The 16,843-nt window shown below is 37.1% G+C and overlaps 1 protein-coding gene across 9 annotated transcripts in view; it reads right to left on the reverse strand.

The window, feature by feature from the left end:
* The window catches only part of FRY (FRY microtubule binding protein), a 540,327-nt gene that overhangs the window by 243,356 nt on the left and 280,128 nt on the right, over positions 1-16,843 (reverse strand). For all 9 annotated transcript variants that reach the window (XM_024580787.4, XM_053920706.2, XM_053920710.2 and 6 more), the window contains 5 exons: positions 11,917-12,056; positions 7,902-7,992; positions 7,601-7,680; positions 7,414-7,494; positions 1,770-1,938 (listed from right to left, as the gene is read on the reverse strand). In XM_024580787.4, coding sequence (XP_024436555.2) covers positions 1,770-1,938; positions 7,414-7,494; positions 7,601-7,680; positions 7,902-7,992; positions 11,917-12,056 — 561 coding nt within the window. The remainder of the gene's footprint in view (positions 1-1,769; positions 1,939-7,413; positions 7,495-7,600; positions 7,681-7,901; positions 7,993-11,916; positions 12,057-16,843) is intronic.

A 16,843-nucleotide genomic window follows, 5' to 3' on the forward strand; every position in this document is an offset into this window, starting at 1 on the left:
AAAAATAATAATGGTTAGCAGTTCCTGAGAATTCTCAGAACTACCTTTTAAGGTTAATGTCATAACCGCCACTGCAGATAGGGTGAGTGAGGCTGGGAGGGGCTCAGCCTGATTTCCCAAGGTCCCAAAGCGAGTAAAGCGCTGAAGCTTGAATTCAAACACGCAAGAAGTTCTATACACATAGGCTATTTTTTTATTTTTAAACAGCTTTTTAAAAAAAGATGTAGTTAACATAGCATGTAACTCACCCACTTAAGTGCACAAGTCAATGGCTTTTCATATATTTACTGTTGTGAAACTATTACCACAATCAAACTTAGAACCTTTTTATTATCCTGCAAAGAAACTTTATTCTCCTTAGCAGTCATCCCCAACCTCCCTACCTACAATCTCTTCCTCCAACCCTGCACAACCACTTTCTGTTTCCATGGATTTGCCTATTCTGGAGATTTCACATAAATAGAATCATATATGTAGCCTTTTGTGTCTGACTTCTTTAACTTAGCATTCTATGTTCGAGGTTCGTCCATATTATAGCATATAAATATGAGTAGTTCATTCCTTTTTAGTAGCCAAATAATATTGCATAGATAGACCATGTTTTGTTAACCATTCATCGGTTGATGAATATTTGGCTTATATCTACTTTTTTGCTATTATGAATAGTGCTGCTATGTGAACGCTTGCATTCATGTTTTTGTGTGGACATATATTTTCATCCTTAGGAGTGGAATTGCTTGATTATATAGTAATTCTAGAGGTAACCATGTGAGGAACTGTCAAACTGTTTTCTGCAGCTGCTGTGCCACTCTACGTTCCCATCGGCGGTACACAAGGATTCCAATTCTTTACATCCTCTCGCCAACACTGTGTTTTTGATTCTAGCTGTCCTAGTGGGTATGAAGTGGTACAGCGTGTTATCAAGTCCTTATACCTTAGCTCTTTATTTTGTGTGTAATGTGCACAAAGGTGTGGGTATGCATTATACATGGCAAAATATGGTGTATAGATATTATACAGTATTATTTAACCAGTTAATATACCCATGGTATGTAATCATTGTACCTGTGTATAATGCTCATCCTTATTTTTCTCTCAAAAATTTGGGCAAAAAATGTGCATTATATACGACAAAATACAGTGAGTCTGATTCGCACAGCATTAAAAAAAAATCCCTTCAGATACTAAAGTTTTTGTAAACTCTAATAGAGCTGCATATTCTATGGAATCCTCATTAGCAACAGCTGTTTTGTTAGCACGTAATAATAAACACCAAGTAATTGACATCTAAACCTATATGGTTTGGTTAATTTTTAAAAAATGGATTCCTTCTGTTAGTATGAATAGAAAGATCTCTTCATTATTTAAAGTTCTGATGCATATGGATTTTAGCATAGCAAACTAATGCTATCAACTCTAAAAAATAAAAAATCAGCTATATTTTATATTTTATTTACAGAACAATATGTAGCCAACGGTAAGAAAATAAATAACTGGGAGAGAGAGAGAGAGAGGGAGAGACAGATACTGAGGTAAGGTTAGTAAATGAAACATTCCACTGCACAGAGTGCCCTGAAGATGAGGTGAAATTCAAAATGAAATTATGTGCCTGCAAATTTATTATTTGGTGGTGAGGCCTTTTCTGAATTATTGTGGGAAAAGTAGGACTTTTTTCTACCTTGACAAGTGAGTGGGTTTTCACATTCTATTGAGTTACTTTGAGGCAGGGAGTCACTCCAGCTGAGAGCCCCTTGGCCTCAAGGTATTACCTGCATAAACTGAAGTGATGCCTCGAAGTCCTCCACTGGATACATCTTAATCCGAAAGAATTTCATTCCCATTATCAAGCTGATGATGCTTTGAACAACATAAGGGCTCTGCTCTTTGTGACGTAATTCTTTGAGCTCCGCCATAAATTTCTTCTTCACAGCATGGAATCTAAGAAAAGGACATGCATGATTTATCAAATAATGGGTAGGAAAGCGACTGTAATGGAGGCCTTCAGCATCTCAGGGTGACAGGGCAACAGGGATGGGGGGTCCTTGAAATCTAAGTACAGTGGCTGCCAATTTGAAAGGATGCGATATTTGGTAGAGTGTCATCTTCTCCTTTCTTCAGTTACTTCGTAAGATGCTCAACATCTTCTTTGGGCTAGGGACAACAGCCAGGGTTGTAATCCTCTCCAGACAGTATAGCTCCTAAATAGATCTCCACTAGTTGAGCTCCATTTCCTCAGGCTTAGCCATTTCCAACACGCTTGCAGGCCCTGAGGGCATGAAGCACCCAGTTGTGCACATGAGCATCGCATGCCGGGCCAGTCAGTCTGACAGCGACAGGGACTGACGCCCAGAAACACTCCTGCATCCACCTCCAAAGTCGTATGTTCATATTTCTTTTATAATTTTAGGCTCATGACTGTTGAAGATATTTTAAGGTTAAAGGAGAACCTAGTAATGGGAAAATTTAAACCTGCTCTAGAAGACAAGTAAGCTCTCTACGACAGGTATGGGAATTTGCAACTAAACAGACGCAGTCCTCAAGGAACTTAAGGCATTCGTATTGTTTGAAAGTAAAATAATATGAATAATTAATAATATTAATTACAACATTATCATATCATACAGAATCAAAGGAAGAGTAGGTTTTAAGAAGATGCAAAGCAGTAGCAGATCTTCAAAGTACCTGAAGCTGAAGGAATATACACATTAAAGTTGTCCAAACTACTTCTAAAATAGCCAGTTTCACAGTTGGTTAAAAAAAGGACAAGGAAGGTGTTTTAAGACTCATTGTATTTAGTTTCCTGAGACCATCAGCATGAGGTTCTGCATGAGTTAAAAGGGCCATTTAGGAGCCAGGTGTGATTGGAGAGGGTAATTATGAGGATGGAAGTTAAAGGCCAACCTATAGAACCCCAGAAGGATGGAACAGTAGCTCTTGATATGACAAAGCAGAAATTTCAGGATAAATAAAGAGGACAGTAACATATAGATATGTTTCACTAAAAGGCAGCAATGGGGTGTATGACTGGCGAGGTGGACATAAGGGCTTCATGAAAGCTGGAAATTTTCTAGTTCTTGGCTTGGGTGGAGAAGGTGACATGGTATTCATTTGGTAACAATTGGTTAAAACTCTATCTTTTTCTAAACAATGTATGGGTTTTTTCTTTAGGTTTGGTACATATAATTCACAGTAAAAAGGTTTTAAGAAGACAATGACGCATGAAATATAAATTCTAAACTCCAATGTCATCCTTCTTTTCTACTTCTTATAGTAAAAAAAAGATGTTGGTGATAATGATTCAGAGCTCACTATATGCCAGGCAGAGTTCAGTGAACTTCAAAGAATCACTCATTTAACTCACAGCCATTCCAGTAGGTTGCTATTATTGTGCCCTTTTTACATAAGAGGAACTTGTGGCAGATGTTTCATCATGGGACTAATTCTGGCAGGGCCAGAATTTTAAGCCAAGTGTCTGGCTCTAGAGTTCATGCTGTTACCCTTTCTATCACAGTCTGTCCAGAGCAGCGGTTCTCAAAGTGTGGTCCCCAGATCAGCATCACCTGGCAACTTGTAAGGAACACACATTCTCTGGCCCAAACCAGACCTCCTGAACAAGAAACTCTGGGGGTGAGTCCAGTCAGCCTGTTTGAAAGCCTCATAGGTGACTCTGATGTGCTGAAGTTTCTGAAGCACTGGTCTGAATCAGGCATGACAATCAGACACATTTGTAAGATGGTGCATATTTGATGTGCGTTATACTCTCACATTTTTATCTTCACAACAATCCACTGAGTCAGGCAGTGAATGCATTTCAATTTTACAAATGAAGAAACAAATCTGGAAAACCAAAGTAATAAAGAAGAGACTCAAGCACAGGTCTTCCTGATGCAAATTCCAGGAATTTCCACTATAATTCAGCTGCATAGTTAATGACAGTCCTGAACTATGAAATAAAGCCCCTGCCCTATCTAGAACAGTGTAAAGGTTAACTGGGAAGATAAAGCAATGTATCCTTGACAATAACCCATGTGAATATTGAGAATAATAATGATAATAAAAATGCAGTGTGTTAGCATGAGTCTGGCACTTCTCCTGGATCTGTCTGATCCTTCAGGGAGGTCGAATGCTCCGGGCCAGATCACTTTCTCGTATTTCCCATTGTCTTCTATGTGACTACTATACTTAAAGAAGGTAGAGGGCTTTGGAGAAAGAAGGAGCTCTTTCCACCTGGATAATCAGAGAAGGTTTCAGAGGGGATCTGAGTTTGTTGGGGGGCAAGCAGAGGTGTTTGGGCAGAGATGGAGAGAAGTAGGGAGAAGAAATGGCATGGAAAGCAATGGAAGTGACTTTCAATCAAGATTATAAAAATTAGTAATTCCAAACTGGATTTTTAAAAATCGTATTTTAATTGAAGTTATTTCCAAACACTAAAAAAGAAAAAAAATCTATTGATTTAATTTTTAAATGTGAGAGTTTGAAAAAGAAAATTAGTCCTATAGGTTAGAGTTATATTATTTTAAAGACCATGTGGTACTGAGGTCTTTCCTCAGGGGAAGGAGAAGGCAGGTTATTTGCATAACTCACTATTTCAATATTCTCATGAGCTAGTAGTTAAAAGTCTATTTATTCCTCATTTAAAAATAAATATGGCTATCTTTTACTTGAAAAAATTCCAAGTGACATAAGTATGTTATTTTAGCATAAAAATAATCCAAAAATATATTTGTGCTAAAATCTATTTTCTTTTAAAATAATTTTAGGGAAAAATAAAATTTGTTTCAATGACCATGCCTTTAGTATTTAGCACTGTCTTTAGGCAATACATTAACTTAATGATTACTTAGGTTTGTTATGCTATGACATTTACATACAAATAATTTTTACTTTAAAATGAATAATACATATTATAAAAGTGAGAGTAAGAATATATACATTAAGATATCACATAAGGAGAAAGCAGTTTTGAAATCTTTGAACCTTAGATGCAATCATCAGTATTTAAATGACTATACCAAATTTTAACAACCACCACCACCCAAGAAAAAGTCACCTTAAAACACCTAATTTTAACTTAATTGACTTTGAAAAAGTCAACACTATAGGAAAATGTCACTTCATAGCAAACATGTTTTCCCTTAAGAATGTGAATTAAGCACATTATCACTAGTAAGATTAAAAATAGTGATTCTGCTGAAACTTAAAAACTAAATTTAAAAGACTAAGTATTACAAACTAAAGTCATAATGAAGAAAATATGTCACATGCATTATCATTGGGAACTAGATGCAAAATGAAAAATTAGAATTGTTACACTAGTCAAGTTTATTTTAAAAAGAAGATAACCACCCTGTACCGGATATGCACACATCCTGTTTCCCCAAGAACAAAGGAAGCATTACTTTCTAAGGCAGTGATAATGTGGTGCTCCTGGTGCACTTATGAAAAGAAAGTAATGTGCTAATTCATAGTATGAAACCAGCTTAAGACTGTACTGTCAATAAAGGCTAACTGTCCATTGATTGTGACGACCAGATATTACTGTGATTAACTACAAGAACCCATTGGTCAAGGGGTTCTCCTGTGATGGCAAAATATTGGAGCCTTGTCCAAACTGAGACATTTCTCAGTTCAGCAGTAGAAAGTAAGGCTGCTCTACTACTGTGGAAGTTGGACAAACACCATGAAAATAAAAAAAGCCACTGTTGGCAAGAAAACTTTGGCTTGGTGGATAATACGTCTGACCAGATAATAGAAATTTCTACAACTTAGAATGTTGTTTAGTTATGACACTGTTTCTTAATTCATTCACAACTAACCCAAAATTGTAGCTAAGGATGGTCATTCTGTAAGTAACCAATATTGTTATACATAATTAACAAAAACTAAGAAGAAAACAAAATATTATTTTTGGCATGTTCAACTTCCCAAATGATTGGATAAGAGAATTATGTTGGAGTAATTACAAAGGAATTACAAAGGAATATGTTGAGAATTTCAGGGTTTGACTAATCACCAAAAATACATACTAATAACTCATTTTCTGATCTTTTTCAGGAATGAGGCAGAGACACATGAACTAATTTGCCAGATAGTTTCAGCTTATACTTTCAAAATGCCAATATTTTTATCATTCAATTGCCATGGAAATCTCTCCAAAACACATTATTCTTTTTTTTCATGATGACTGATGAGTCATAATGATTATAGTGGGTGATAGTAAAAGTACAAAGTTATCTCATGAAAAATGGCCCAGATAACTGTACTGTTTAGTCCTTGTGCATGCGTTAGCCGGTCTTTCCTTTCTGTTACTGTCAGTCTTCGAGTTTCACAGTTCTCACTGGCGTGAGTATACCCACCTCTCTTCCCTCTAATTACTCATGTTCCATGTGTTAGAAGAAATGAGTGGTTTAGATAAACACAATAGATAAACTGGGTTAGATTAAATCATGTCAAGGAGTTTTGGGGGTCTGTCCTGAGTTCTTGCCTATGTTTTGAGTAGGTAAGATTGCTGAGTAAGAACTTTAAATTTTTGTTTTGTTTTGTTTTTGATAAACTGGGTATTTCCATGTACTAAGTTAGGAAATTCTACTTCTTTAAGATAAAAATCTCAGAGGATTATATTTCACAGGATATGGGCATCACTGTTGCTTTCAGCAGGCCTCTTGCCTTGGGTTCCCATTAGGTCCCTGGCTCACTATGCCTTACTGAGGCACTTGGGATCTTGCCTGATCTGCCTGAGGGTGGAATAAGATGAAGATGGAAGAATGGGGTATGACATCACTTTTGGAAGAAGTGTATTATTGCTAATAACCTAACACCAGTTTGTTCTAGCCTGCTAAGTAGTGTTATGGGGCCAGATAAATTTAGCGATGAGAATTTTCCTCTGACTTGTTTCCATGACAGAGTATGGGACATTTTTAGCTCGGCCGAATTAAGTAAGTCTATAGTAAAGGGACATTCTAGAAGGGAATTTTCCCACTCATGGATGATATACCATACCCACCCACTTGTGGAATACAGAAAACAAAAATTTTTAGTATATGTGCTGCTGAAATGAGCACAACGAAACTTTTAAAACTGATAAACATCTTTGGAATATTTGGGCAAAGAGAAAGTAATTTGATTTGTCCGTTTCTTTCTATGATGCAGTCATATGAAACTCATGAACTCTTGGTAGCATCTGGCTCAACTGTCAAGTGAAAAAAATAGAGCAAATTGAATAGAGCAAACAAATTGGAAAAAGATTTGTACGTGCCTTGGGGAAGCTCTTAGTCAGTTCCAGAGATGGGCACACATAGCAAAACAACACCCTTGCTTCCTATAAGCTAGCTTGTCCCCTTCCCGAGAGTAGGCGGGGCGGACAGAGAGGCACTCCTGTTCTAGGGGAAGGGGTTCGGATGGACATTTACGTACTTAGCTTGCGCCAGCACTCCGATGACTTCTGCGTACAGGTCGGCCACAATGTGCATATTGCCCGTGTTAGGGCCAAGGTACCTAAAGAAGATATAATTAGACAGGTGAGGGGTCCCTGGTCATCTGAAACTAGATTTAGTTTTAATCACAAACCTTGTCAAAATTCTAAGGTGAGAAATTACTTTACCCTTCTTTGTATTTAAAGTGCTTGAAAGCCAAGTTAATAACATCATGTATTAACGTGTCTAATACAGGATGAAGTGGAATCTGGAAAAAAAAGAGATGGCTCTTAACTCGAGAATATTAAACATCAAATCAATAAGAGTACTTCCAATAACTACATATGTACTTCAGCAATCAATAAATATAATTCATATGACCTAGTATTTGAAATTCATAAGCAATTTAATAAACTTAGACTTTAAAAACTTAAGTAATTTTCAGATAAATAAATCTTATCTAAAAGTAACATTAAATTAATGACCTACCTGTTTCAAAACTTCTATTAATACTAAAGAAAAAATAAAATCAATGGCGAGGTCCCGTCTTTCCATTAAATAATCTCGCTGCTGTTCATCACTGTAAAATTGAAAATATTCACATCAACTGGCATGAAGATATTGTGAGTGATATACTTCCTCCAAGACTGAGGACTCGTCCCCAGCAGACTGCAAGCCAAACTCGGTCTTATGAGATGGCAGTGGTAAATACAGTATTTGCTGAAGCTCTTCCTATTACTGGGATGGTGCAGGGGACAAACACTGAGTCAGAATATTTGACTTCAAATTTTACATTTTCAACCACATCAACTTGAGGAGCTATTTGTGCGTCTATAACCACATCCTGTGGGCTCTTCTAAGGTATGGTTCAACCCACTAACTCTATCATCTGTAGACTGGATGCAAACACCAGACAGGGCTACCGTGCAAGTGGTTTACAGTGAAAAGATCTTGTGAAAGGAACTAAACCAATGTAAAGACCTCAATGAGCAGAACCACAGGGGGATGAAGAAAGGATTAGAATTGCTTTTCCCCCTTGTGCCATTCCTCTTTACTTTTTGTCTCTTGATATTTATGAAAGGAAGAAATAAAAAGTATAAAGAGAATATAAAAGTATTGGCAGAGAGAGAGAGGTTGAAAAGCATACGTGAGAAGAGGTAGAAGAGGCAGAGCAGAGTCATTTGAACTCATTCAAAAGTCAGGGAGCAGGATTAGAAAGATGGAAATGCGAGTCCATGTCCCTACCCCATCTTCTGCTCGTCTAACATACTGAGGGCTGATTGGGAATTGAACAAAGGAAAAAAAAATGAAATGAATGCAGAGTTCCCTAGCACGGAAGCAAGAATAGTGGCTAAGATCATGGACTTTGGTGTGGAATTATGCCTCTTCTCTTTACCAGTAATGTCCCCATCTATAAATGGGAATAATAATAGCAATTATATAAAGGTTTGCTTGACTATTAAAAAAAACAAAGCAGTCTAATCTCCCAAACACATAACTGTTCAATACTTCTATATTAAATAGAAGGAGAAAGGATGACGGGATTTGGACTTGTTAGGCAGATATTTTCAAAATAAGTCAAATATTTTAAATATGAAATGTTTTTCCCTTTAGTCCAGAGGAAATGAGCAGAAGTAAAGGTGATATTCAAGATATGAAAAATGACTTCTGGAGAAGCTCTCTAACAGTCAGCAAGTCAACTTGAGGCTGGTGGATGGCAGGGTGGGTTAACAAGGGAATCTGCAGCTTTGACTTTCAAAGGGAAATGTAAGGACAGGGTTGGCGCTCCTTCATTCAGGAGCCTGTAGGAACAGTCCTGGAAGGAGGAGGAGCAGTGAACTGAACAGAACCATCTATCTGAAGTCCTTCAAGACCCGCCAGAAGAAGGAGCAAATACCACACAGGAAAGAAGAAAACATATAAAAATGCTTTTAAAAAGAAGGCATTCACAAGTCTAACCTAGAGATTGTATTGTGGAATATGGAAACAAGAAGCTTGACCACCAAATGGAAGGAGGACTGCCAAAGATGGCCAGCCACAGCAGAGAGAAAATGCTTGTGTTGGATGGCTCATCAGGGTCTTCAAAAGGGGCCAAAGAACCTTGAGAAAGTAGCATTTCTTGGTAGAAAAATATTTTTTAAACCTCTTGGTCTATTTTATTTATAAGCCATTGATGCTTTTAAATACAAGTAAGACATATACTTTTCCAATAACGAATTCAACTCTATTGCTGGTCTGAGGTCTAACTGCCAGGAGCCAGAGGCATTTGACAAATTTATTTGGCAGCCAAAATGTTGATATTATACTAATCTTAGAAAACATAACCCAAATACACATTCATCACATTTGACTGTTTTCAGTTGTTCATGCTTCTCCCAAAAGTTCCTCTTCTCTGTTTTCTAGTGAGATGAATCCACATTGTTAGCTCCATTATGCTCTGGAGGCCCTGGTTCTTTGGCTTTCTCCCAACACACACACTTGTTTTAAACTTTCAAATGCTAACTAAAATGCTACTGAGTTGAATTTCATTGTCCTGATTCTGTATTTGATCCCAGCAATTACTTTGATCTCTTGAAAATAATCGATCAGTAACATGATAAAAAAACTATTATTTTTAAGTCACAAAGCAATCAACTCATGAAAAATCTAGTTTTAGTAACTAAATTCTAACAAAACTGAGGAACAAAAGCTTCCTTTGAAAGCTCCCTTAAGTCAACTCACTAAAAACTGCCCCAATCCCTACCTTCAGGAAAGTTTTAATAATACCTGTTATGAAAGGAAGAAATAAAAAGTATAAAGAGAATATAAAAGTATTGGCAGAGAGAGAGAGGTTGAAAAGCATACGTGAGAAGAGGTAGAAGAGGCAGAGCAGAGTCATTTGAACTCATTCAAAAGTCAGGGAGCAGGATTAGAAAGATGGAAATGTGAGCCCATGTCCCTCCCCCATCTTCTGCTCATCTAACATACTGAGGGCTGATTGGGAATTGAACAAAGGAAAAAAAAATGAAATGAATGTGGAGTTCCCTAGCACGGAAGCAAGAATAGTGGGCTAAGATCATGGACTTATTAATAATAATAAGCTAACAGGTAATATAAGACATGTAATAAAATGATTCCATTAATTTAATAATCAGTCTGAATTTTCAGACACAAGAATTAAAATTCTATCTTTAACATTTGATACATTAAAAAAGTGTGTATGAGGAAAGGCTGATAATTGGCATGGGGTTCCTTTTTGGGGTGATGAAAATGCTCTGGAGTTAGATGGTGATGGTTGCACGACACTGTGAATGTACCAAAAACACAGAATTACACACTTTAAAAGAGTAAATTTTATTCTTTGTGAGTTATATCCCCATAAAATTTCCTTCATCAACTAAAAAAAATCAAAGTTATTAATTTCTCTCCCAAACAAAATAATAAATTCATGATTGAAAAATGCAGAAACTCATGCACATTATAAAATGAAATTACAAATTCAGATGGATTATAATTTGGTAAAATTCCAAGTCTATTTCAAGATAAGTCTATATTTAAAAAAAATGAGTGTCAAAAATGAGAGGGATAAATCACTTACAAGAAGTAGTTAATGTTTGATTTCCTGAGGGATCAATTTCGGTTTACTGTCTTTAAAAGCATAAAAACATGCACAACTAATTGAGGTGGAGAAAGCTAGTTTCTTTTGAAATAATCTTTTAAAAAAAGATAAGTGTATTAAACTTTCTTATCTTTACTACCTGTTTGTAGTGGCTGGATTTCAAACATATGAAATTACATGTATTTACCTATATTTGGAGGATGTACATTCATGGACAGTGTGTGCTCAGGTTTTATGGCTACCAGAGTACTCATGTGGCAGCAAGTTACACTTTTCCAACCCACACAACAAATAAACAATTTTTGCTGGAATGGAAGTTAGAGATGCTGGAATCTGACCTCCCCATTTTGCTCATGAAAAGACTGAGTTACAGAGAGGTGGTGAGTTGCCCAAACTCACATGGCTAATTACTGGAAGCTCCAGAACCATGGCAAACATCCAGATTAGCATCTGTCCATGGTACGCTGGGCACTCAAGGTTACTACCAAGTACAAAAACATCCAGGCAGCGTGGTGTGGGGCAGGCAGCAGCTCTCTGCTCTCAGGTGAGAGACTGGAGGTGACACTGCCCAGAAAAGAAGCAGGCGAAAGGATAACCTTGGCCCTTTGCAACTCACCCCACCAATGTTGAACTAAGGCCCTGTATGACTTTTCAACCTATGACAGTGGCCAGTGACCAGTACTCCCACTGTGACACCTGCAGACACGGGGATCCCAGAGCACCTGCTAGGTGTCTGTGTGAAGAGGCAGGAACACCTAGAAGACTCTTAACTTCCATTTCAATTTACATTTCTTAAACAAGTGAAAGAAAGAGGGGAGGAAGGGGGAGAGGGAAGGAAAAGAAAACAAAAATAAATCAAAAGAAAAATATCACAATCCTCAAAATCCTTGCACAAAAGAAATGTACCTTTTTGATTTATTGCTTGTTCTCGGTCTGTATTCATGTGACTCATCCTCGATGCCGTTTTGCCTTTTATACCAGTCAAACAACGTGCGCAGAATGGAAGGCAGGCAGTACTCAGAGAGGGAGCTCATTGAGCTGATGATCTATAGAGAGAAACAGGTGATTAAAGCAGTGATTTCCAGCCTTTTCCATCTCACAGCCCACATAAACTAATCACTAAGATTCTGCGGCACACGGAAAAATATACTTTTTTGCAGATCTGACAAAAATAGGTATAATTTTGATTCATTCACACTAGACAGTTATTGTGACGTTGGCTGTTGTCAGTTTTTAATTTGACAACCTAAGGGAAAAGAGGTCAGCGTCCCTGACTAAATAGTCAAGTATTGCATGTTCTAAAAATTCTCATGGCACAACAGTTGAAAATTGCTGGATTAAAGGCTTTGGTGGCACTTCCAATTACTGAGAAACTTTTTATTTCACAAATAACTCCAAGCCACAGTTACAAGAAAGTTTTCTTATTTATCACAGTCCTTTCTTTAATAAATCTTTATTAGTATAGCCCCAAGAGCCCAAGTCTCTTAATGTTGACAGATGTTCCTTAGTTAATAATTTTGTGCTTCAAGAAAGTTAATTACGTTGACTCCCTTTCATTCTAGAAATCAGATGTAAATTGCAAACAGGTTATTCAAGGACTGCAAAGAAATTGTTTCCCCATACCAGCTAAGTAGTGCCATGTATGTCTTAGGTCCTCAAAAATGCTGTTCTGTAAATAAATGTACTGATTAATGCAATTACATTAGCTGTTTAGGTGAAATAAGCAAACCTATCCCCCAAACAAATAACTTAAGTGGTAATAGAATGTATGGTTTTCTGCCAAATAATCATTCATCCACTAATCTGATGTATGCCCCAAATTAGACTCCCGATGTGAGTCAGTAGCAATAATTTATTGGTATTACATTAAAGGCGAACTCCCCTCTTCTTTAAATAACAAAGGTGCCTTTGGTACCTGGAAAGAATCCTGATCTTTTACTAATTATCACCAAAAAATGAACTTCTATCCATCTCTCACGTTATATGCAAAAATTAACTTAAAATGGATCATAGACCTAAGTATAAAACCCAAAACTCGAAATCTTCTGAAAGAAAACACAGGGGACAGTCTTTGTGACTTTGTGTTCGGCAAGGATTTCTTCAGTATGACACCAAAAGCAAGGTCCATGGGAATCCAATATACTGAGAGTCATCAACATTAAAAGCTTCTGCCTTTAGAAGGATATTGTTAAGAAAGTGATTTAAAAAACAGGCCACAGATGGGGAGAAAATATTTGCAAAACATGTATCTGATAAAGGCCTTGTAACCAAAATATGTAAAACTATAATGAGATGGGGTTGAATTACCTAATTAACAAATAGTATGAGCAAAGTATAACTCCCAGTGCTGATGAGACAGTAGATAAAATGGATGTTCATCCAGTGCCGACTGTAGGAAAAAAATTGGCAAAATGGATCTGGAAAGTAATTTAGAAATACATATCAAGAACCTAATAAAAACCATCCTCAATAAGCCCACTCTCAGGAATTTATCTCGAGTACATAATTAGAGATGAGTAAGAATGTTCAGGCAGCATTACTTATAAGAGAAAAAGAGACAACCTAAGTGTTCAGCTATATGTAAATGCCTTAATACAATGGGGATTTTGATGTAGATTATCTATGAAGCCAGGAAAATCACATTCTAAAAATATTAATTAACATGAACATGTTCATGATATAATAAATGAAAAAAGAATGAAAAAAGTCATTTAATTGGTGCAATCCCAATTTGGTATAGACACTCTATAAGTATACACATACAGAAAATAGGGCCAGGAGGAAATACACCAGCATATCCGCAGTGCACACTGAGGCCAGGAGTTCTCAGGAGAGGCATGTTACTAGAGGGAGAGGGAGTAGGGAGTTAAAGAGGAATGAAGGTAGGATTTTACCAGGGCCTATTTTAGAAAGGACAGAAAATTGAGATGAGTGTCGAGAAAGAAACTAAGCAAAGAAACAAGGCGGGAAAGCTTCTGGTAATGAAGTTGCAAAATAAGTGTTTGTTGATAATGATTATAATAATAAATTCAATGAACATTTTGAGTGAACTGAAAGAAGAAATATCTGCCTGGTGCGGGGACCTTGGTATACCAGAGTGGGGGGGAAATGTTGAAAATTTTAAGTTGGAACAAAACTATAGAAGGCATCTAATACCAGTTTGAAAATGTTCAATTTTCTTTTCTAGAAAATGGGAGGTCCCTAAATATTTTTTAATAGGGAAATCTGTCCATAAAAATGGTGTTTGGGAGGTTAATCTAGCAGTGATGTTAGGCTGGACCAAAGGCGTTTGTGAATAAAGGCGGCTGGGAGAGTGTACGCGCGTACACACATGCTTAATTGAATGAGGTCACTGCAACAGTTCCAGGCATACAGTGAGTGACCAAGGCTGGAGCGGGGAGGTGGCAAAAGAGGTGGAAAACCTTAGTTAACTTAGTATATTTCTGGAGTTAAACAGGCTAGGCTTAACTTCCTTTTACAAAGCAGGAAACCAGAGCAACAGGAGCTGAAGTGCTTCGTGTCAATAGAACTTCCTACTGTTACCTTTAAAAGAAATCTAAGATTGAACAAAAGCATCGCTCTTTCTCCCAGACGCTTTATCTCGATAGCCTTATTTCATATTCTCTCTCTTATAATCATCATTACATGTACATATACAAAATTGTATATTATCGTTGGTTATGGGCTAATACAAGTAAAAGTACATAGGTTATTGCATTAGCCTACCCTATGAACCTAGTTGCCATTTGCTTTTTTTTAAACTAAAATAAATTCAGCTGGGGTGGGGTGGAGGCATGGGGAGAAAAGGCACACAACTGTAATTGAATAACAATAAAAAATTAAAATAAAAAACCCCTAAAATAAAAATTAATTATTAAAAAAAGGAGCCTCCGATCCCCCACAGACATGCATATTTTCTTATTGTTCCTGTGGGTATAACAGCAGTAGATTTATAGAGGAAACAAATCACAGTGTGTGAGGGGAGTAATTTACCAGTTGTCTTTGAAGTTACCCCAGCATAAAACAGTCACCATCATCTAAAATGTTTTCAGTTGGTCCCTGACCGGTGTGGCTCAGTTGGTTGGGCATCATCTTGTAATGCGAAAGGTTTCCAGTTCGATCCCTGGTCAGGGAATGTGCTTGGGTTGTGGGTTTGGTCCCCAGTCAAGGTATGTGTAAAAGGCAACTGATCAATGTTTCTCACATCGATGTTCTCTCCCTCTCTTTCTCCCTCCATTCCCCTTTCTCTAAAAATAAATAAATCAAATCATAAAAAAATAAAATGTTTTGAGTTGGGAAATAAAGGGGGTTCTTCACACAGAGGAAAAGGGATCAGAATTCAGAGTCCCTGGCCATGGGTTAATTCTGTTATAATTATTGAATATGTAATCAAACCAAGCCACTTGACTATTATATTTTAATAATTTAAAAATACTTGTGTAAGTCGGAATGAACCATAAGGAGTCATGATGACTAAATGTAATGTGGTATCCTAGATGGTATTCTGGACCACATATCAGGGGAAAACAAAGGATATACGAATGAAGTATGGAGTTTAGTTAATAATGCACCAATGTCGGTTTCTTGGTTGTGACAAATGTACCATGTTAATGCAAGATGTTAATAGGAGAAACTGGGTGCAAAGTATGTAACAACTGTCTGTGTTATCTTTGCAACTTTTCTGTAAATCTAAAACTACTTAAAAAATTAAAAGTTTATTTAAAAATAGTTGTGTGGAATAATTACAAGTCCCACTACTCCCTACAGACCCATAAAGGTAACATGAACCTGCATTTGGCTCTTAAACATCTCTGGGTACAGCACACAAAGTTCTGCTACTGCACTTGGGTATAACCCACGTTCTCCCTCAAGAACCTCAGTAGTGTCCTTCCAACCTCAGCTATAATGATTTCGTCTACCTATTAAAAAACTCTTCGTTTTTCTGTCTGACTTATTTTGCTTTGCATGATGTTCTCAAGATCCATTCATATTGTCTCATATGGCAGTATTTCACTCATATGTGGGATATAAAACTGAAAGCAACGAATGAATAAATAAGACAAATGAAAGCTGACAGACAGACAACAGTATGGTGGTTACCACAGGGAAAGGGGGTGGGTAGAAGGATGGTAGAAAAGGATAAAAGGAGTCAAATATATAATGACTGAAGGAGACTTGACTTTGAGTGGTGAACACACAATGCACTATACAGACCATGTATTATAGAATGGTATACCTGAAACCTAATAAAGTTTAAAAATAAAAAATCCCAAAGCCACTTTTGGTATTTTAGTTTGGTATTATATTATGTCTACTGGGCACACTTTCCATGGCAAATACACTGACACAATCTCAGAAGAGATGAAAGGTCAGCACAGGGTAGATGTGTGTGTTTTTTCCATTTCTCTTTTACTGCCCTTTGAAGTCCAGGCTTTCAGGAAGGAAGGGTAGAATTCACAAACACCTAGCCCTCAAAGCTCAGGAAGGGAGGAAGGTTTAGCTGCCTTCTTGGTTACTCAGCTCCTTCACTTACGGGAAGCTGAGCCCATGGTAAGATGAATTCTAGCTCTGTGCTGCTGTTAAAGGGGGCAGGCCGATTCACAAAGATGTTCTTGTATTTTAATGATCATATTCTTCCATCATAGATGAGTTTGGTGCTGTGCAGTTGAGGAGATGAAGTGCACAGAATCACAGAACTGTTTCATACTGGTGTTTTTTTTTGAGGGGGATGGAGGGGGATGAAAAATGTACTTTGCAAATGTTTTCTTAATGTTTATTTTGGCATTTGATATATAAATAGGCTACAAGAGGCTGTCCATTATGTTGTAGTTAA

This window comes from Desmodus rotundus, chromosome 3 (genome assembly GCF_022682495.2).
Source record: "Desmodus rotundus isolate HL8 chromosome 3, HLdesRot8A.1, whole genome shotgun sequence".
NCBI classification, from domain to species: domain Eukaryota; kingdom Metazoa; phylum Chordata; class Mammalia; order Chiroptera; family Phyllostomidae; genus Desmodus; species Desmodus rotundus.